This window comes from Taeniopygia guttata, chromosome 9, assembly GCF_048771995.1.
Source record: "Taeniopygia guttata chromosome 9, bTaeGut7.mat, whole genome shotgun sequence".
NCBI lineage: Eukaryota > Metazoa > Chordata > Aves > Passeriformes > Estrildidae > Taeniopygia > Taeniopygia guttata.
In genome coordinates, this window is record NC_133034.1 from 14,205,439 (window position 1) to 14,224,650 (window position 19,212).

The window sequence follows — 19,212 nt, forward strand, 5'->3', positions numbered from 1 at the left end:
CCACCAGGGTGGGGGGTTCAAGCAGGGTGGGCACTTTGCAGCAGCACAGAGTAACTGGGGGGGTCCCAGCACTGCGCTGAGGGAACAGCAGCCATGGGCAGGGCCCACCCTGCCCAGGTGCCAGCTCGGGCACGGCTGGAGGTGTGCAGGAGCAGGGGCTGAGGGGGGAGCTGCGTCTGCACGGCGTGGGTGAGCACGCTCAGCTGCTTGGCAGATGAACAATGTGCTCTCCCAGCCAAGCCCACAAGCTGCTAATTTTAGCGATTACATGAATTTTTCCAAGCAGTCTTGAGTCCCTCGGTGATTCAGAGCCACTCAGCTTTGCTGCATCCGCCACCCTGGCCGTGGGGATGTGCTGGAGATGTGCCAGCAGGGACAGACATACACGGGACTGTCCTGCTGTCCTGTAGCAAGGCAGACAGCTCCAGCAATAAGACGCTGCTGTTCTGTGGCACCTTGAAGGTGCAGGGATACAACAGTGGTTCCACACTGTCCAGGGCTTGGTCAGGGGGGCCTCTGGTTGGTGCAGCTGGAGGTGGGAAAGGTTCAGGCAATGCTGAACCTGGGGCTTTCCAGCAGCATGAGACCCACTCCATCCAGCTCCGTGTGAGTTCCTGGCTATGTGGAATGGCCTCTCCCTGCAAAATGCTAATCTCACCCTCAGTCACAGCCATGGGCTGTCTCAGAAGCTGCCTCTCCCCTCCAGATGTGCGGGGTGGGTACGGGCTGCTGTCCCAAGCAGGGTGAGGGTGCTCTCACAGCCTCTGTTCCTCTCCCTTGTAAGTAGCCTGGGGCAACCTTCCATGTGCTCACCTCTGGGAGTGGCTGCTGAAGTAGCTCAGCGTGTGCCATCTGTTACTCAGCCCTGCTTTATTTTTAGCGATGTCTTGAAAACAATCATCTTTTCCGGCCGGAAGCCAGAGGCAGTTTCCTGAGGCCTGGGTAGAGGCAGGAGGGTTTTTGTCAGGGCTGTTACCTGGACTGCTCGGAATCTTTGCATGGTGGTAGGGACCATAATCTGATGACCACCCCCCAACTCTGCTGGGGCAGGGTGTTTGAGATGCCCATCACTGCATCCCGGTCTGCCCTGCGGCAGCACTGCTTGGAAGGAGGCGAGTCCCCCACTCCTCTGAGGAGCTGGACTTGGGGCAGTGGTTTATCGGAAGTGCTGAGGTTTGGTTTCTGTGTTGCCTTGCTGAAAAGCCGTGAGCCTCTGGATGAGTCAGAGTAGGCAGAAGCCCAGCAGCACTGGCAGTGGGCAGACAGAGCCACGATAAAGCTGTGAGAGCCCTGCTCGCATGCCAGACCTGCCCAGTGCCTGACCTCCAGTTACACTGCTGTCCCAGAAGTGGGGAATTGTTTTGGGAAATGTGGTTCTGGGAAACTGCTGTGTCACTAGAGTGTGAACTAGAGTACATGATGGGTGGTGTTTTCAAAATGCCCATTCTGTGCCCCAATGCCTGGGTTTTGCCCCATAGCAGGCAGGAAGCATGGCCAGGGGTAGTTTCAGCCTCCACACTCACTTTCCAGTCATAGGGATCCACATCCAGCGTGTGCTATGGCAGATGGGCCTCCCATGTGATGTGACATCATGGTGGCCGTGGCCTCCAGCTGAGGTCCCACTCCCTACCACATTCCCACGATCCCTGTCTCCTTCCTTTGAGACTGTCTGGGAACTCTGCTCTCCATCCCTGCAGTTTGCTGTTTGTCCTGCTCTGGCCCCCTCTCTGAGCAGGGCAGCTGTCCCTTCCACTGCCCTGCACGCTCCCAGCCCTCCCAGCATGACACACTTCCTCCCCCTTCTCCGGCAGCAGCCCCATGCTGTTCCCATCCTGAGCAGCTCCTCGGTGCCACTGGAGCCTGAGCAGAGGCTGCTGCAACCGGCGGAGGGGTGGGACGGATGAGAGGCAGGCAGGGAAGTTCCAGCTGCCCCGTGCTTAGCAAGGGCTGCAGTGGCTCTCCAGGAAGCCCCAAGGGGCTGCGTAAGGCTGAGTGTCCTTAGCTGCTTCCTCCCGAACATCCGTTCCCGGTAGCTGCTGGACTGGGACTGCCCGGAGGAGGTGGGCAAGGTGGGGAGACCTGGGCTGGGTGATGGGACCACAGTTCTCCCTTCCTGGCAGTGCTGCTTGTGGTGGCCATAGGACAGAGCCCTCAGTGGGTGCTCATGGGTTTGTGCCCCCTTAGCGTCTGTGGCTGTGGGGGGGATGAGAGCTGTGACCTGGGCAGGGTCAGTGTGCCAGGGGTCTGCCTGCACTGGTGGCCCTGGGCTGGGGCACAGCCAGAGGTCCTGGCACTTACAGGAGCCATAGACAGGGAAACAAGAGCTGTGCCTGTGCCAAGGAAGTGCCATGGAGCAGCCCTGGTGTGAACTCGCGCCAGGGAAGGACAGGGTTGTGCCTAGGGGTCTGGCTTTGCTTGTCTGCCCCCATGGGTCAGTGGCTGTGTCCCACTGGGGACTAGGGGTGCTCCGAGGGACAAGCCACTGCCTGGGCACTGGCTGACATGAGCAGCATGTTCACAGGGCCCTCTGCTTGTCTGCTTACAAGAGCACTGGGGTTCAGGAGGGGGAAACCCAAAACTCATCCCTGAAATGCTTGCTCTGCTGAGGAAACAGGAGTTGGAAGCAGCTCTGCTCCAGCGCTTTCCCTAACCCCGCCACTGCCCCTGTGCTGATTCATTGATTTGGACGGGTTATATACTGGGAGGGGAAGAATGAACCACACTCTGCTCTCTTGCCAGCACGGAGCTGTGCTCACTCGGTGCTCGTGGCTGCAGGACACTCGGGTAAGTCTCCTTCTCCTGTTGCCCCTCTGAGTGGACATGGATTCCAGGGACTCCCAGGGCAGCTCTGAGGGTTGGTGGTGGAGTGATGGGATCTGCACATTCAGCACCTTTTTATTTGATGGAGATGTTTATCTTGCAAGGGTTCTCTGAAAACCTCTGAAACTTCGATGCTGTGGGAGCTGAAAGAGTTACATAGGCGATGTATCCCAGACAATGATCAAGAGAGAAAATTAAAGGGGGCAAAGTAATGTTTTGGGGGGGCTGATGTTGGGAGCAATGAGATGCTGAGGGGCTGAGCAGCAGACAATGTTCAGCCTCTTAGTCTGTAAGTTTTTTATCCCTAGAAGAAAAAGAGATATCAGCTGTTTTCAGCTGCCTTTCCTGAAGGTTGATCCAGTGTGGGTGCTCTCACTGCTGCCTTACCAGGGAGGGACATGAGCAGGGCTTTTGATGTGCTGAGCTTTTGGGGAAGTTTATAAATATCTTGCTATAAACATAGCTGTTCTTGGATGCAGATTGTTTCCATATGAGAAACACAAACCACGCTGGCTTGTGGAGGGAGGGTTCCTCCCTCCCTCCCTGAGAGCAAGAGTGTTCCCTGTGGGGAGGGCAGGGAAGAGGGCAGGGGCTGTGCCCCAATACCCTGGGTGCCAGCTGGGGCACGGTGACCAGACCCCTGTGCTGCCTGAGTTGCCTGTCTGGCTGAGCTGTGCTCAGAGCAGGAGCTGCAGGTTTTCTCGTCCCTTGTGCCACATGAAGCTGTTAATGGGGAGCTGCTCCATGCCAGCCTGGCACAAGGCTGCTGCTTTAATCTAGGGAGGGAGGAAGCTCACAGGCCAGAGGAGAGAGGAGAAGGTGTCCGTGGTATCTGTGCTCGTGGGGTAATGGAGAGCTCTGCTGGGCACCACCCTTGACACCAGCCTGCATACACATGCCCACAGCAGACACCCCACTCATGGCAAAAAAAGGCCAGGCTGAGACCTCGCTGGGAATGGGGGAACACAGGGCCAGCCTGTACCCAGCCTGTGATGGGGAGCTGGCAAGGGTCCTGTTGACCCAGGCTCCTGCAGGACTGGGGCTGAAGCATCCCTAGGCACAGCTCTTGGCTTTGGAAGAGGAGCTCAGAGCTCAGAGGGTGCTGGGGGTGCTGGGGCAATGCTGGAACCCACTGCAGGTGCCACGAGCCAGCTCTGGTGAAGGTCTGGGCTCTTTGGTGGTGCCGGCAGGCCAGCGCTGCTGGTAGCAGGTCACCACACTCTGTAAAACAGGAAACCACACTCCCGGCTGCCAGAGGAGCCAAGAGAGCTGGGACGCCAGGCATGCCACTAATAGCTGTGGTACGGCAGCCAGGCATTGTGGCTTCAAACTCTGTCTTGCTCTGAGCTCCTGCCTGGGCTGAGTCAAACCTTGCCTGCCCCAAGCCTCCCTTGTCTGCCCTTTTCTGCCTTGTTGCCATGCTGAAGGCAGTATGGCCACAGCCTTGTGGGCCTTTTCCAGGGGCAAAGAAGCACCCACCCCTTGCAGTGGCTCTGGGAGCTGGGAAATTGCAGGGGTTGAACCCCTCTCCTTTGTTTTTGTGCAGGCCCAATGGAGCAGGGAGGCTGGCAGCCATGGCTGCTGCTGCTGGTGGGCATCCAGCTGGCCAGTAGCCAGTGCCCAGAGCAGTGCCAGTGTGTCCGCAGTGCCCAGGTGGAGTGCTTTGGTGCCGACATCACCACGGTGCCCAGCCCCATCCCTGCCAACGCCATGACCCTGCAGATCATCAACACGCGCATCGCCGAGCTGGGCGACGCCGCCTTTGGCAACGCCTCCCTGCTGATCGGGCTGCGCGTCGAGAAGAACATCCTGTCACGCATCAGCCCAGGGGCCTTCCAGAACCTGCCCGACCTGCGCTACCTCAGCCTGGCCAGCAACAAGCTGCAGGAGCTCCCTGTGCAGGTCTTTGAGCCTCTGGACAAGCTGGAGTCTCTGCTCCTCTCCAGCAACCAGATCCTCCAGGTCGAGCCTTCCCACTTCGCCCATCTGAGCAACCTCAAGGAGCTGCAGCTGCACGGGAACAACCTGAAGGAGCTGCAGGAGGGGGTGTTTGACCAGCTGACCAGCCTCACCAAGCTCAACCTGGCCAGGAACAACATCGACCGCCTGCCGCCCCGGGCCTTCGAGCGGCTGGCACGGCTGCAGGTGCTGAGGCTCTACGAGAACCGGCTCAGGCACATCCCGGTGGGCACCTTTGATGGGCTGCCAGAGCTGCAGGAGCTGGGGCTGCACCAGAACCAGCTGGAGACGCTGTCCCCGGAGCTCTTTGTGCACAACACCAACCTGCAGAAGCTCTACCTGTCCAACAACTTCCTCACCACTCTGCCGAGCGGCGTCTTCCTGCCCCTGCACGCTCTCGCCAAGATCACCCTGCACGTCAACCGCCTGCGGGACATCTCCCCCAGTGCCTTTGGGCCCATGCCCAACCTACAGGAGCTCTGGCTTTATGAGAATGAGCTCTCCACCCTCCCCACTGCCGTCTTCAGCAACCTCACCCAGCTGCAGCTCCTGGTTCTCAGCAAGAACCGGCTGCGGTCGGTGGCACCGGGAACATTCCAGGGCTTGGGGGAGCTGCTGGAGCTGTCGCTGCACTCCAATGCCCTGCGCCGCCTGGATGCCCGGGCACTGGAGGGGATGCCCAAGCTGCAGAACATCTCTCTGCACCATAACCAGCTGCAGGCACTGCCACGGGGCCTCTTCAAGGCCACCCCTGGGCTGCGGCACCTGCAGCTGCACTCCAATGCCCTGGAGTTCCTGCCCGCTGGCGTCTTCTCCCCGCTGACTGCCCTGCGAGAGGTGAGGCTGCACAACAACTCCTGGTGCTGTGACAAGGGCATCCTGCCCCTGCAGGGCTGGCTGGAGGAGAACCCTCACAAGGTGGGTGAGATCCCCCCGCTGTGTGCCCAGCCTCCCGCCCTGCAGGGCATCCCCATTGCCGGGCTGACACAGGATCAGCTCCTCGACCCCCAGGCCCCCACTGCTGCTCCTCATCCCAGCACCCTGCTCCCTGCTGACACCTCTGAGGCAGCATCAGATGATGCCTCAGCAGCAGAAGATGCCTCAATGGAGCCCCCCACAGGGCTGCCAGCCTCCCCACAGGAGGATGAGGAGGAGAAGAAGGAGGAAGAAGAGAGGGGGCAGTGGGGGCTGACACGCCTGCAGAGTGGCGTGGTGGTAGCAGTCATCGTGCTGGTGTGTGTGGCCCTGCTGGCTGCTCTGGTGGCACTGGTGGTCTATGGCTGTAGGAAGAAGAGCCACGTTGTGCTCATGAGGATGAAGGCTCCGAATGAAGCCTGAGTATCTGGCAGACCCTGAGGGCAGAGCTGCTTGTGGGGTCAAAGGACATGACAGTGGCTCTGCATCAGCTGCCCTTGCTGACTGGGATGGGACAACATCACCGTGTGTGCTGTGTGTACCACTGTCTTGCTCTGCTTTGCCCTGCCCCTGCTCTCCAGCAGGGCCCTCCCACCAAGTGACCTCCCATGGCTGCCCACTATCCCCAGCCCTTCCTGCCTCCAGTGCAGCCTGTGCTCATTCCCTGCCCGGGTCCAGCAGCTGAGGTGTGGGATGCAGAGAGGGACCCCTCGAGCCAGGAGCCACAGCCTGGCCATGATGGTGCTTTACCCCAAATAACAGGACTTCTCCATCCTTCACCTCACCTCATTCCTTGCAGTGCTGCTGCCCTCACGCTGCCTGCTGCCCTCACCCCTGCCCAGCCCCCCTTCCCCACCTTCTGGCCCCTCCATGCCTCCCCCTTGGCCCTGCCTGGGCAGGCAGTGTGAGCCATCGTGCTGGGCCAGGAGCCAGGAGAGCACCTTCGCCCCGGGGGAGCTGCACGGCCTCTGCTGCTCCGTCACTCACTGTGCCTGGGCAGGGCTCCCCGTGGGGCTGCGTTGCTGCCAGGCTGGCACACCCTGAGTGTCTCAGCTGCATCCCAGTTGCCCTCCCTGCCTGCTGGCAGGGCAGGCCAATGCACAGCCAGCACCCTCTCCTGCTCCCAGCATCTGCCTGCTTCCCTCGTGCACCTCCAGCCAGGAGAGCCAGGGGACAGTGTGCTGGCATCAGGGATGGGCAGGAGCAGCGCCCCAGCCCTCCCTGCTGACCCTGCTGTGGCTGTGGCCCTGCCTGCAGCGCCCTGCCTCAGCCCCACAGGGTGCCAGGGGCTTGCACTGTGAGGGCAGAGGAGTGGGACAATGGGTGTGAAGGTTCTGCAGGGGCTGGGAGAAGCTCTTGTGCTCCTGGACTGCTGGAGCATGTTGGGGCTGCCTCTGCTGCACCCCATTCCTGGTCCTCATTTCCTTAACACCCTCCACAAACTAGTGAGCAACCCGGTCCTGCTCTGCTTGACAAAGCTTCTTCATCCTCTTCTTATGCCCTTGAGTGCCCTCCTGTGTGTGCCCAGTGCCCCTGCTGGGTGGCAGCCCTTGGCCAGGGGGATGCTGGCAGCACAGAGTGCTGGCTGCTCTGCAGTTTGCAAATGGGTGCCACACCATCCCCCCTGCATCCAGCTGCCTTCTCCAGCTGTAGCATGCCATGGGGGGATTGAGCTCCCCTCCATGCGTGCTGCAGTGGCACCAGCCTGCCTGAGGACTGCTGCTGTGGGACAAGGTGCGTGTTTGGTGTCCACACACCTCAGCAGCCAGTGCTGGTGCAAGCAGCTCCACCATGCAAGCTGGTGCATGTGATGGGTCACCCCTCTGGGCAGAGTCCTGCATGGCAACAGGAGACTCATGACTGTGTCACGGGGCTGTTGGGTGCTGATGTGTGACCTTCTCATTAAAGTGCCACTGTCCACTCCGAGTGCCAAGAGCTGTTTATTCACTCCTTTATGGTGGGAAGCACGGGAATGGCCCAGCAGGGACAGGGGCTGCACTTGATTTCCACTCCTCAGAGATTTTTACAGCATTGAGGAAAAGCCTGTACGAGCTGGTAAGGCTGGGAGAGGGTTAGTGGGCTGTGTTTGCAGAGGCCTTGCTGGTCCCTGGATGCCAGCCTGGGATGAAGGACCAAGGAGGGCTAAGCCATACAAGAGCAGTGGGTGGGTTTTTGGAGAGTGAGATGAGACCTCAGCAAGCTTCTCAATGGAGACACTGACTGTCTCCTGCACACTGCACTGCTGGGGTGGTGGGGAGCTTGCTTGGCTCCCTTCAGAGCTGGCTGCCTCTGGATTGTGTCAGCTGTCTTTTTCTATGTGTCACCATCTGCTCATGAGACTGACTGAGTGCATCTCTCCTCCTGTCCCTGGGGGTGTCTCCATGGCTGCTGCCAGCCCAGCCCATGCCAGCACAGGCCCTTGCAATGCAGCTTTTATGGCAGTGTGTGCTGCTCCTCTAGGCAGGTTGAAACTCCTAGAGAATTCAGCTGATCCATGGATCCCTCACCATCCCACTGCTGGCTGGGATGCAAAACCCCTGGTGACCACCATGATGGTCCCACAGCGGTCCCCTCCCCAAAGAATCATAAGGTTGGAAAAAACCTCTAACCTCATGTACAACCTTCATCTGCCTTGCTAAGCTGCACCTGGTTGCTTCTCTCATGGCAGAGATATTCTGAGCACCATTTCCCAGTGAGATGTAATGAAGTTCTGGGGCTCTCTTAGGGGGCTTCTGGAAGCAAGTATGCTGACCTTGGTGTGGGACTGGAGCCACCTCTGAGGGCAGCACCCTGCCACCATCCCTGCAGCAGTGGATGTCCGGGGCCAGAACCCCACTTCCTTGCCAGGATGCTCACAGGCAGCTGCCTCTGGCCTCCCCTCGAGTCCCTCCGAGGCCGGGTTATTTTTCAAAGTGCTCCAAGGACATGGGTTGTTGTTGCTGATAAGCAGCGAGGGGCAGCTCCGCCCCAGCAGGAACAGCCAGTCCCTGGCCTCCCATCCGCCCAGAAAACACTGTCCCATCTCAGCAAGCAGCATCCTGCAAGTCTGCCACAGGTTCGGTGACCGTCCCCGTGATGCCACACTTGGTAAGTGGTGCCCACGCTGCTTGGGTAGTTTGGGGCCCTGGGGTGGGTGGGAGCCTCTGTTGGCTCTGGTGAACACAGCGAGATGGAGAAAAGGAAATGCCAAGCCCAGTGCTGCTCTCAAGTGCCGGAATAAGTCCAGGAGAGCTCCACTGTAGGTGGGCATTGCTCTGGGGTGGGCAATATCCCCCATCACGAGGCTGCACTGGCATGTATCCCAGCTAGGGAGGGACTGGCAGAGGGCTGGGGGCTACTGCCTCAAAAAGTGTTTCTGTGCACTGGGAATAGGCGTTTGGTCAGGCTGAATAGCCCTGCAGCAGGTTGATGCTGCTCTGGTTCCTTGTGGAAAAGAAGTACCCGACAGGCAATTAGAAATACAAGTGGTGCAGCCCACAGCTATTGGCGCTGAGCTCCGAGCAGCCCTGCAGGGTTGTCCCCATCACCCAGTGTGCGCAGCACAACCCTGCGTTTCACATATTCTCCTCCCTAGAACCTGGCTTTGTGCCTGTGGAGACATCTGATGAGGGTATAGGTTTCCCCCAAGACTTCCACAGACCCCCACAGGTCCCACCTCAGCTGCTGCTCTGCAGGATGTGGCTGCTCGCCACCTTTGGTGAGGGTGGCATCACCTCAGTTGTCACAGGGTGGGCTGGGGCACAGAGTAAAAACCCTGGGGAGACATCTGGGAGGGAAGTGCTCACAGTTCTTGCAAGGGGAGTGCTGGGGAGGTGCTGGCAGCAGGGGCTGGAGGGATGCCCCATGGCTGGGCAGCTGCCTATGCTGGTGGTGTCTCAGAGGTCGATTTAGATCCTGCTGCATTTCTGGCTGCAGAAGCCCTTTGCCCAGCAGTGCCTGCCTGTGGGTGCACGGGCTAAGGCTTGGTTCCTTCTCCAGTGCAGGCTGGTGATCTGCGTGTTGCTGGGGCTGGGGTCCCTGCTGGTGGGGGCATTGTCCCCATCCTGCCCCCCTACCTGCCAGTGCTATGACACCTCCAAAGTCTTCTGCTCGAACGAGAGGATGCGGGAGATCCCCGAGGGCCTGCCAGGAAGTGCCACCCACCTCTTCTTCGTGGGAACAGACCTGGGCAGCATCCACAGCGGGGACCTGGGCTCCAGCACCACGCTCACCAAGCTGGTCTTCATCAATAACAACATCCAGGAGCTGGAGCCTGGTGCCTTTCAGGGGCTGCCCAGCCTCACTGAGCTGGAGGTGTCAGGCAACCCCTTGCCAGCTGTCAGCCTCGGGATGCTGGCAGGGTTGGCCAGCCTCAGCAAGCTCTCCCTCAGTGCCAACACCATCCGCACCCTGCAGCCGGGGCTCTTCACTGCCTCTTGCCGCCTGCAGGTCCTCAGCTTGTCAGGGAACAGGATTGAGGCACTGCCCCCAGGCATCTTCCGCCCACTGCGGAGGCTCCAAGCCCTGGACCTCTCACAGAATGCTCTGGCTGAGCTGCCAGAAGGGCTGCTGGCCCCACTTGTCGCCCTTCGTGTCCTCAAGCTCAGTGACAACCTGCTGGCACGGGTGCCTCCAGGTGCTTTCAGGGCGCTTGGCCAGCTGACTGAGCTGCGCCTGGATGGCAACCGGCTGGAGGAGCTGCCCCCCGGCATCTTCTCCGGGCTGGGGGCGCTGCGGCGGCTGCAGCTGCAGCACAATGCCCTGGGCAGCCTGGCCCCTGACATCTTCACAGGTCTCCTCAACCTCACTGTCCTCAGCCTGGAGGGCAACAACCTGGCCTCTGTGCCTGCCATCCTGTTCACTGGCACCCCTGGCCTCCTCCACCTCTCGCTGGCTCGCAACCAGCTGGAGACACTGCCCCGGGAGCTCTTTGCTAACCTGTCAGTGCTGGAAACCCTGGAGCTCTCACACAATGCCATAGATCACCTGCCCACCGGGGTTTTCCAGGGGCTGGCAGGGCTGACAGAGCTACAGCTGAGCCACAACAACCTCTCCAGACTGCCGGCGAGGCTGCTGGCTGGGCTGCCCCTCCTCACCGTCCTGCTGCTGGACCACAACCGCCTGGCCCGCCTGCCCCCGGGGCTCTTCGATGCCAACGACGAACTGGTGCGTGTGGGGCTGGCTGACAACCCCTGGGGCTGTGACTGCCACCTCTCCTACCTCCTGCGCTGGCTCCAGAGCTTTGCTGAGCCTCTCATCCACAACCAAGCCTTCTGTGCCAATCCGGCTGCTCTCCAGGGCCAGTCCCTGCTGGAGGTCTCCCGCGGGCAGCTGGAATGCCCAGGGGCGCACGGTGTCCCCCCAGAGGAAGGCTGGGACACTGATGCTCCGGGTCAGTGCACCTACACCGACGCCGAGGGCACCGTGAGCGTGGCCTGCAATGCCACAGCCTGCCAGCAGCTCAGCCTTCGCCTCCCGCCGCCCGGGCACGGGCAGGGCTCGGGGTACCGGCGTGCCTGGGTGCTGCGCTCCCGCTGTGGCACGCTGCAGCTCAGTGTCCTTGTCACAGCACACAGCGGCAGCGACGCCACATCCCCGGCTCTGCCCCTGGTGCCCTGAGGCTTGGGCAGGCGTTTGCTTCTGCTCTGGCAACCTCTGAACCAGCCTGGGAAACAAACAGCTCTCCGTCTGGCTCTGCTACCGCTGCTATGGTCCCCAGCTGTCACCGAGCCCTCTGCAGCAGTTGGCCTGGTGGTATTTATCCTCTCAGCTATGTGTTTCCTGTGTATTTCAAATATAATTAAAATGTATCTATTATTTCTGTGCTACTAGTTCCCATGGCAGAGAGAGGAATCGTTCTGTTCCCCACACCACTGTCTGTGTGTCTGGGAGAGGCAGTGAAGGTCAGTGTGGTACTTTGGGGTCTTGTCAGGAGCTGTGCATGGCGGGGCATAGTGCGGGTGCCTGGTGGTGAGTAGGTGCCACTCTGGCACTCTCATGGTGTGCTCGTGTCTGCCTGCTGCAGCCACCTTCCCTTGGCACTGCAGAGACAAGAGAGGCCCAGCTGCAGCCTGGCAAAGCCTGAGGACACGGATTTGTGTTGTCCAAGGGAGGTGTGGGGGAGTGCTGCTGGTTGCCCAGCAAGGGCCATGAGCTGCTTGGCTGCAGGGTGAGCTCCAGCACAGGTGTGCACAGGCAGGTCCCACCCCTACTGTGTCAGGGCTTGGTCTGCAGCCCTGAGCCTGAAAATGGAAAGTGGCAAGTTCCACATAAATGAGAGGAAGAACTTTGCTGTGAGAGTGAGTGGAACAGGCTGCCCAGCGAGGTTGTAGTCTCCTTCTCTGAATATACTCAAAAGCCATCTGAACAGAGCCATGGATACCCAGAGAACCCTACTTCAGCTGGGAAGTTGCACTAGATGACTTCCACTGGTCCCTTCCAACCTCTCCCATCCTGGGATTCTGATTCTGTGACCTGTGGAGATGAGGCACAAAGCTCCAGCAGTGCTGCCCACCTTGGGGGGGACAGGTAAGGCGTGTGCTCCCCTGGGAGGGCGAGCGTGGCTGCACACCTGGGGCTGTAAGTGCACAGGTCTGTGTGTGTTCATGTCAGAGTGTCCCTGTGTCTGTGACCTGTGTCAAGTCCCTGTGCGTGTCAGCCTGGGCCTGGCCGTGCGTGGCTGTCTGTCCTGCGAGTGTCTGTGGGTGTCCCTGAGCGTCCCCGAGTGTCCGAGTGTCCCGTGTCTGTCTGTCCCGCGAGTGTCTGTGGGTGTCCCTGAGCGTCCCCGAGTGTCCGAGTGTCCCGTGTCGGTCTGTCCGTGCACGGCGGTGCTGCGGCACCATCTCGTGGCCGTCGGACCGGGCTCGGCGGGCGGCAGAGCCGGGGGAGCGCCGGTGGGACACGGACACATAGGATGCTGACGTCGGGAAGGGGTAAGGCTGTGGAAAATGTGCAGTAGTTTGTTTTTAAATTTGCCAAGAAACGTGCAATGAAACCCAGCAAGCAGAAGTTGAGCTTTTACAGGAGCAGATGAAAATGGAAGAAGTTTAAATGTAATCAGTGCAGTCACCCGTTGGGAAGTAACACATATCCTGTCAGTTTGTCTTTGCCTCAAAATGAGCATCCCACAGGATGCCCTGCACTAGCCAGGGGCTCTGGAATCACCATGGCAGGGTTTTGGTTCGCACTGGGGTGCAGCACACAACCATAGGGTCAGCAAGGTGTGGAGCTGTGGGGCTGAGCACAGAGCCCGGGTGGTGTTGTATCTGTTGAGCCACAAATGTTTCATTGTTTATAAGCATTAAGAAAGGCTTCAGAACCGCATTTTTAGCTACATAAGGTAAATCCTGAGGAATTAAACAGCCGTCTGTTGTGTCGATGGGGGTGGTGTTTGTGAAACTAGTGAGTTACCCTGCTGGAGATATGGGATCACAGAGATCACTGCCTGCAAACAGGCTGGTCTGGAGATCTTCAGCTTTCCCTGGATGTGACGAGTCAAGTGGTGCCAGCAGATAACGCCTGGGGAGTACGTGACTGCGTCCCCTCCAAGGGGTTTCTGCCGTGGCCTCCTGCACCGGGGGCACAGCTCCTCTGCTGGCTCCCTGGCTGTCCCTTATCTCCCCACACAGACTTGTGTCCTGACCTCACGTGAAACTGAGCCCATGCCTGGGACATGGATAAAGAGCTGGCCAGGTGATGAGACCCCCATCCGGTGTCCTCACTCCTAGCACGGCATGGCTCCGGTGGCTGAACTCGCTTGCAAGTGCTCAGCCAAGTAAGTGGTGCAAAATGCTTCTTTTTTGCTCTTTAAAATGTGCTGGGAGGGGCGGTGTGGAGGGCTGTTGGTTGTTTCCCTGCAGCAAGGAGCAGGGAAGGCTTCAGTGCCATGAGCTGGGGCCATCTCTCCATGACTCTGCCTGGCTGGAGTGGGGGACAAGTGAGGGTTTTTAAAGGGTTTTAGGGGTTTCAAAACTCTTTTCATCCCCATACACTCATGTTTCCACATTTCACCCACTGCACTGCCCCTGCAGCAGAAGTGAAGCAGACACTTCTACAGCCTCAGCCCCAGCTCTTCCACCTGGGGAGAGGATGGGCAGGGATCAGCAGTGGCTTCTGCCCTGGGAGCCCTGGGGGGCAGCTGCACAACCAATGTCCCCTCCCATGCATTTCTCTTCAAACCCAGTGGTTTTCATCTCCAATATTTGCTGATGCCTCGACATTCTTTTAAAAATAACTTTCCATAGCAGATTTACCCTTCCAGAATAAGTTTTTTTGCATGGCCAGATTTGATGGTCACCCAAGAAGAAACTCATACCTCTTTTACCTGCTCCCACCCAGGGCTGTGATTTAAAAGTTGGAAACATGGTCCCAGTGAGGTGCTCATGGCAGTTAAACCCCAGTTAATGTGTCAGCTGAGTGTTTCCAAATGTTTCCATGGAAGAAGTGGACTCTACTAGTAGGTGTGCATCAGTGATTTCACTTCATACCTGCAAGGTCAGGGCCCCAAATCTTAAGTGTTAAATAGTTCATCTGTGGACATTCCAAGGTTTTAATGAACCTTGCTTTAAAGCTTGGTTGCTGTTCACAGGTTAACTATTTCTGTCAGTCAGAGCTGCATGACCAAAACAAAAATATAGTACAATTAGCAAGAATTCTGAAAAAGAGGTGCTTAGAAACCATGTTTTAAATCAGGCCCCTCAACTGAGAGAAGCAGCAATGAAATAGCAAGTATACCCAGCACAGTGTGGAAATTCTAAGCACACAAGGTCCTCTTGGCTGGCTCCTGGGAGCCTTGCTGATCCCTCATTAGCAAGTGCAGGACTGACTGCTTCTGTTGTTGCATGAATGGGCTGTTGCCCTGCTGACTAACTGGACCCACTGGGGCAGCACTAATGGGCAGCAGCACTTTGCCCTCTTCACCCAGGCAGACTGAGCCTACAGTTCAAACACGTGAGAGGAAGGGCCAGAGAACAGAGTGTCCAGCCCTTGTCTTCCTGGAGCATCTTGCTGGCATGCTTTCCCTCTCCATCCCTTGGTACCAGCAGTGAACTCGTGCAAATGCAGTATATGTTTGCTTGTCCAGTCTCTCTTTCTGATTAAATGAGTCATGGTATGTGAATAGAAGAGTCCTGAGAGCTGAACAACAGTGTGACACCACAGTTCATGAGCTGTGGACAGGGATTTCTTGTTCTTCATAACTGATTTTTGAAACTTTTTTTCCAGGACAATGTACCAGCATTTCCTTTTCCTTTTCCTCCTCTCCTTCAATCCCCATAAATGCCAAGATCAAATCCTGGGTGAAGATCCATATGAAAAGCCCAAAGACTACCAGGAGGTCTACAGAGGGACAAAAAATGATGTCAAAGAGATCCCAAAGATTGCAAAGCCCTTTGTTTCTGAGATGATCTTTGTGCAAACCAGCATCACTTCTATAAGTAAAGGTGCCTTCAGGTACATGCCTAACCTGATCAAGATTTTGTTCATTGGCAACAAGATCAAGACTGTTGAACCTGGAGCCTTTGATAATTTGGACAAGTTGAGGGACTTGGACATCTCTGGTGCCTCATTAGAAAAACTATCTGTGGGCACTTTCCAAAACCTCCGAAGTTTACAGAGGCTGGAGCTGAGAGACAGTCAGCTCAGATCCATCCCCAAAGGCCTGTTTGATGGGCTGGAAAGTCTGGGAGAGCTCTCTCTGCACATCAATGCAATCTCTTCTCTTCCAGAAGGCATTTTTGATTCTCTTGTCAATCTAACTTTTTTGGACCTGTCTAGAAACAGGATCACAACTCTTCCTGTGAATGCCTTTAGCAAACTCACTCAGCTTCAAGTCCTCCGGCTGTATGAGAATGAGCTGCAGGACCTCCCAGAGGGACTGCTAGACAGTCAGCTGGAGCTGCTGGAGCTCAGCCTCCAGAGCAACAGGCTCAGGGCACTGCCACCCATGCTTCTGAGGAGCCTGCCTCACCTGGAGAAACTCCTCTTGGACAACAACCTCATCAGGGTTCTCCCACCTCAGGGCTTTTTTGGTTTAAACAAGCTGAAGCTGCTGACTCTGGGCTCAAACCACATTATGGAGCTCCCCTGCTGCCTTTTTGACACCATGCCACACTTGCGGGAGCTGGATCTGGGCAGGAACAGTTTGGCCACACTTCCAGAGGGCATCTTTGTCAACCTCACATCCCTTGGCAAAATCATCTTGTCCCACAACCAGCTATCAGCCCTGCCAAGAGGGGTCTTCACTGGGCTCAGCAAGCTCTTGGACCTCCAGCTGGACACAAATCAGCTCTTTGCTCTGGATGAAGAGGTCTTTGCTTCTCTCCCAAATCTGAAAACACTCAACCTTCGAAAGAACCAGCTGGAGAGTGTTCCCCAAGGGCTCCTAGACCCTCTGGAGAAGCTCAGCTCAGTGTATCTGAGTGGTAACCCATGGAGATGTGACTGCAACCTCTGCTACCTGCACCGCTGGATACTGGGCAACCAGGAGAAGGTCAAATTGTCCTCCCAAGTCTCCTGCAAGAGCCCACCCCACCTGGCAGGGCAGGCAGTAACACTGCTGAGGGATGAACACCTGATTTGCCCAGGCACTCTGCCATTTAACTCCACACCGTCACAAAGGACGTCAACTTTCCTGTCACGTGGAGCCGTGTCCACAGCAGCACCATCCATGCTGTCACTGGCATCCTTTCCCATCAGGACACTGCCAACCACTGTTTCACCTGTGGTCACCTCTGCTGTGATGCCAACCATGCCAATGGAGGCTGCCTTCACCACTCTTCCACCAGCCAAGCCATCTGAGGTCTTTGTCACCATCCCACCACCAGCTGTGCTGCAGAAGGCCTTCAGCACCAGCCCATCAACAACCAATAAGCCCAAGACCTCCACCACCACACCATCAACAAACAGTGTGATGAAGTCCTTCATCACCACCCCATCACCAGCTGTGCTGCCAGAAACCTCCACCACTTCTCCATCGCCAACCACTGTGCCCAGGTCCTTCATCACCACACCATCACCAGCTGTGCTACCAAAAGCCTTCATCAGCACCTCATCATCAGCTGTGCTGCCAGACACCTCCATTACCACCTCATCACCAACCGTGCTGCCAAAGGCCCCCACTGCCACACCATCATCATCAGCTGAGATGCCCAAGGCTTCCATCACCACCCCATCATCAGCTGTTTCATCCTCAGCCATCGTAAGGCTACAGTCTCCTGGGGCCACCCACCCAGAACCTGTGCCACCCACTCCAGCTTCTGCCACCACACGGGTGCCAACAAGCTCACTGGCAGCCACCACCAGACAAGAGCCTCCTGCTCTCTCAGTGCCCAGGGAGAGGCCAGCCACCATCCCACAGGGAGCACCCACACCCCCCCTTGTCTCAGCCTCCTCCATGGCCCTCTGGCCATTCCCCAGGACTGCTGCTCTGGGCACAGTCCCACTGGCCTCACATTCACCAGCACATCATGCTCCTGCACCAGGCAGGGAATGGGGCTATTCCACCACCTTTGCCTTGTCCCAGCCCACCCCCAGTGCTCCCCAGCAGACTCCTGCCCCGTGGACCAGCCCATGGCAGTGCCAGGTGTCCCTGGCCTTGGGGCTGGCTGTGCTGGCACTGCAGGCAGCCTGCACACTGCTGGTCGCCTTCCTTCTTCACCAGGACACCCGCCACCACCCCGGCCCGCCTGTGAGGCTGCTGAGCCTTCAGGCTCTGGCCGCTCCGGGGACCCCCGAGCCAGCCCTGGCACCACCTTGAGCTTTGCTGCCCCTGCATGACCTGGGTGGTGCCAGCTCTCCTCCCTTGGGGTCTGCAGCCGTGCTGGCCGCCGGTGCGCTGTCCCTGCCACCGGGTCCCGGCACCCAGACCGATCCCGGGGTAGGGGCTGGCAGCAGCCCAAAACCCCTGTTTTGGGATCCTGGCGATGCTGGGAGCGCGGCGTCCCCGCCTGACGGCCCTTCTGCCGAGGGACACTAGATGGCATCCCGACACAGGCAGCGCTCCGCATCCGCCGGCCGGACCCGCCGCGCCGCGCACACGGCCCCGGCCAGGAGCCATGGAGGGTCAGGGGGTCAGGGGGGTCAGGGGGGTCAGGGGGGTCAGGGGCCCCTTCCCGGATCTCCTCCCATCCCTGCAAGGTGCGTGCCGTCCTTGGAGAGAGATAGCACAAGGCTTCCTGCCCTGCAGCCCGTCTTCTTCCCTGTGCCACGTTACAGGATGTGTCAGTCACTGTACCAACGTCACACTCAGACCTCTTCCCCTTCTCCCTTTCCTCTTCCCTGATATTAAAGCTTCCTCTGCATGTCTGATGGGCTGGTGAGAAGACTGTTTTCATCCTGGGATTTTCTTGCAGTGACCTGCTGTGGGGGATTCCTGTTGCTTGCTGGAGCGTGGGGCCCCCAGTCAGCGCTGGGGTAGGACCAGGGCTGACCATCCACAGGCAGTGGCACTGTGAGACAATAGACAAGCTTTTCTTCTCACTCTTAAATCTCATGTCCTCCAAAACCCCTTTGTGGTGCTGCCTGCCCAGTCCCTCTGGAAGACTGATGTTTCAGCATGGCTGGCCATGTGCTTCTTTACCATAACCTCACCTGGTGCTGAGCCCTGGCTGCAGGATGGGAGCAAGTCTCTTGGGAAACTTGGCAGGAGGGGTTGATGAGAGCCTTCACCCCTGCAGTCATGGGCTCCTGCCAGGCCTAAGGAAGTGCCAAGCTTAAACAAAAGTAGCTGTTCCTCTGTGGTTTCTGCCATCACAGAAAGTGTTGAAACCTTTTCTGGGAAGCTTTCTTTCAGGAGAATTTGAGCTGATTAATATGGGGGTGGTTCCCTTGATTTGGGTCTCTATATACCTTTTTTTTTCTCTAGGTTCAGTATTGATCTTGCCCTGTGCAAGGTAAGCTGCTCCCAGATTTGATCACAGTTTCTACAGGGGTGCAGGTGTCTGTCTTCAGCTCCTTGCCATTGCTGCTGGCGCCTGCTCCATCTTGTCCTGGCTTCGGGTGTCCTTCCCCGATTGTGTGGCATAGGGGCTAACTGGCTTGGAGGTGTCCCAGGGGAGGAGTCCCTGTAAAGCAAAAGTCTGGATGTGTGTTTCACAAGGAAAAGTGGGAAAGCAACTTGGAAACCTCCTGGCCAGTGAGCCCTGAGCACCCCAGTTCCCCTGCCTGATGCAGGACCAGCAAGGGGGAAGGGGCTTTGTGCTGGAGTGCGTGCCTGCAGCTATGCATTAGGGACCTGGATATACATCCTTGCTAAGAACCTGTGCAGTGTTACAGGCCCTTCAGCTGCTCCTTGAAGTCCTGCTGACGGCTGTGAAATACGGGAGGCGAGCGGGGCAGCACATCTGGGCGGGATGGAGCGAGCGGCTCCGGGGCCAGGCCTGGCACAGCAGGTAATGAGATACAGATGAGGGGGAGGGAGTGTTTTTTCTGGCAATCCAGATGCACTCAGCTTAATACTTGATTTAGAGGGTTTGAAAGCGGGGGCTGGCTGCTGGGGAACAGACCCCGAGCACTTCCCGAGGTGATGAGGGTGGGGGTCTC

At 58.0% G+C, this 19,212-nt stretch overlaps 3 protein-coding genes across 5 annotated transcripts; all 3 read left to right on the forward strand.

The window, feature by feature from the left end:
- Positions 1–433: 433 nt before the first annotated feature.
- On the forward strand, positions 434–7,627 carry LOC101234091 (uncharacterized). 3 transcript variants are annotated; one of them, XM_072933344.1, is made up of 3 exons: positions 436–2,069; positions 2,740–2,784; positions 4,367–7,627. In XM_072933344.1, exon 3 carries the CDS (start codon positions 4,372–4,374, stop codon positions 6,115–6,117), a length of 1,746 nt encoding a protein of 581 aa, XP_072789445.1. In that variant the 5' UTR covers positions 436–2,069; positions 2,740–2,784; positions 4,367–4,371; the 3' UTR covers positions 6,118–7,627. The 3 variants fall into 3 exon arrangements, with proteins under 3 accessions (XP_072789446.1, XP_072789445.1, XP_032605904.3); XM_032750013.3 differs by having other exon boundaries at positions 437–2,060; XM_072933345.1 differs by lacking the exon at positions 2,740–2,784 and having other exon boundaries at positions 434–2,060.
- A 90-nt stretch (positions 7,628–7,717) lies between these two features.
- On the forward strand, positions 7,718–11,490 carry LOC116808697 (uncharacterized). The gene is made up of 2 exons (XM_032750015.3): positions 7,718–8,781; positions 9,673–11,490. The coding sequence occupies exons 1-2, from the start codon at positions 8,770–8,772 to the stop codon at positions 11,290–11,292; spliced, it is 1,632 nt and encodes a 543-aa protein (XP_032605906.3). The 5' UTR covers positions 7,718–8,769; the 3' UTR covers positions 11,293–11,490.
- Positions 11,491–11,588: 98 nt separating this feature from the next.
- LOC116808714 (uncharacterized) lies at positions 11,589–17,979 on the forward strand. The gene is made up of 2 exons (XM_041718201.2): positions 11,589–13,447; positions 14,896–17,979. The coding sequence occupies exons 1-2, from the start codon at positions 13,407–13,409 to the stop codon at positions 17,426–17,428; spliced, it is 2,574 nt and encodes an 857-aa protein (XP_041574135.2). The 5' UTR covers positions 11,589–13,406; the 3' UTR covers positions 17,429–17,979.
- The last annotated feature ends 1,233 nt before the right edge of the window (positions 17,980–19,212 follow it).

Coding starts and splice junctions, on each gene's coding strand:
- LOC116808714 (XM_041718201.2), top strand. CDS start 13,407: ATGGCTCCGGTGGCTGAACTCGCTTGCAAGTGCTCAGCCAA. Junction 13,448..14,895: donor GCTTGCAAGTGCTCAGCCAA/GTAAGTGGTGCA, acceptor CTTTTTTTCCAG/GACAATGTACCAGCATTTCC.
- LOC101234091 (XM_072933345.1), top strand. CDS start 4,372: ATGGAGCAGGGAGGCTGGCAGCCATGGCTGCTGCTGCTGGTGGGCATC.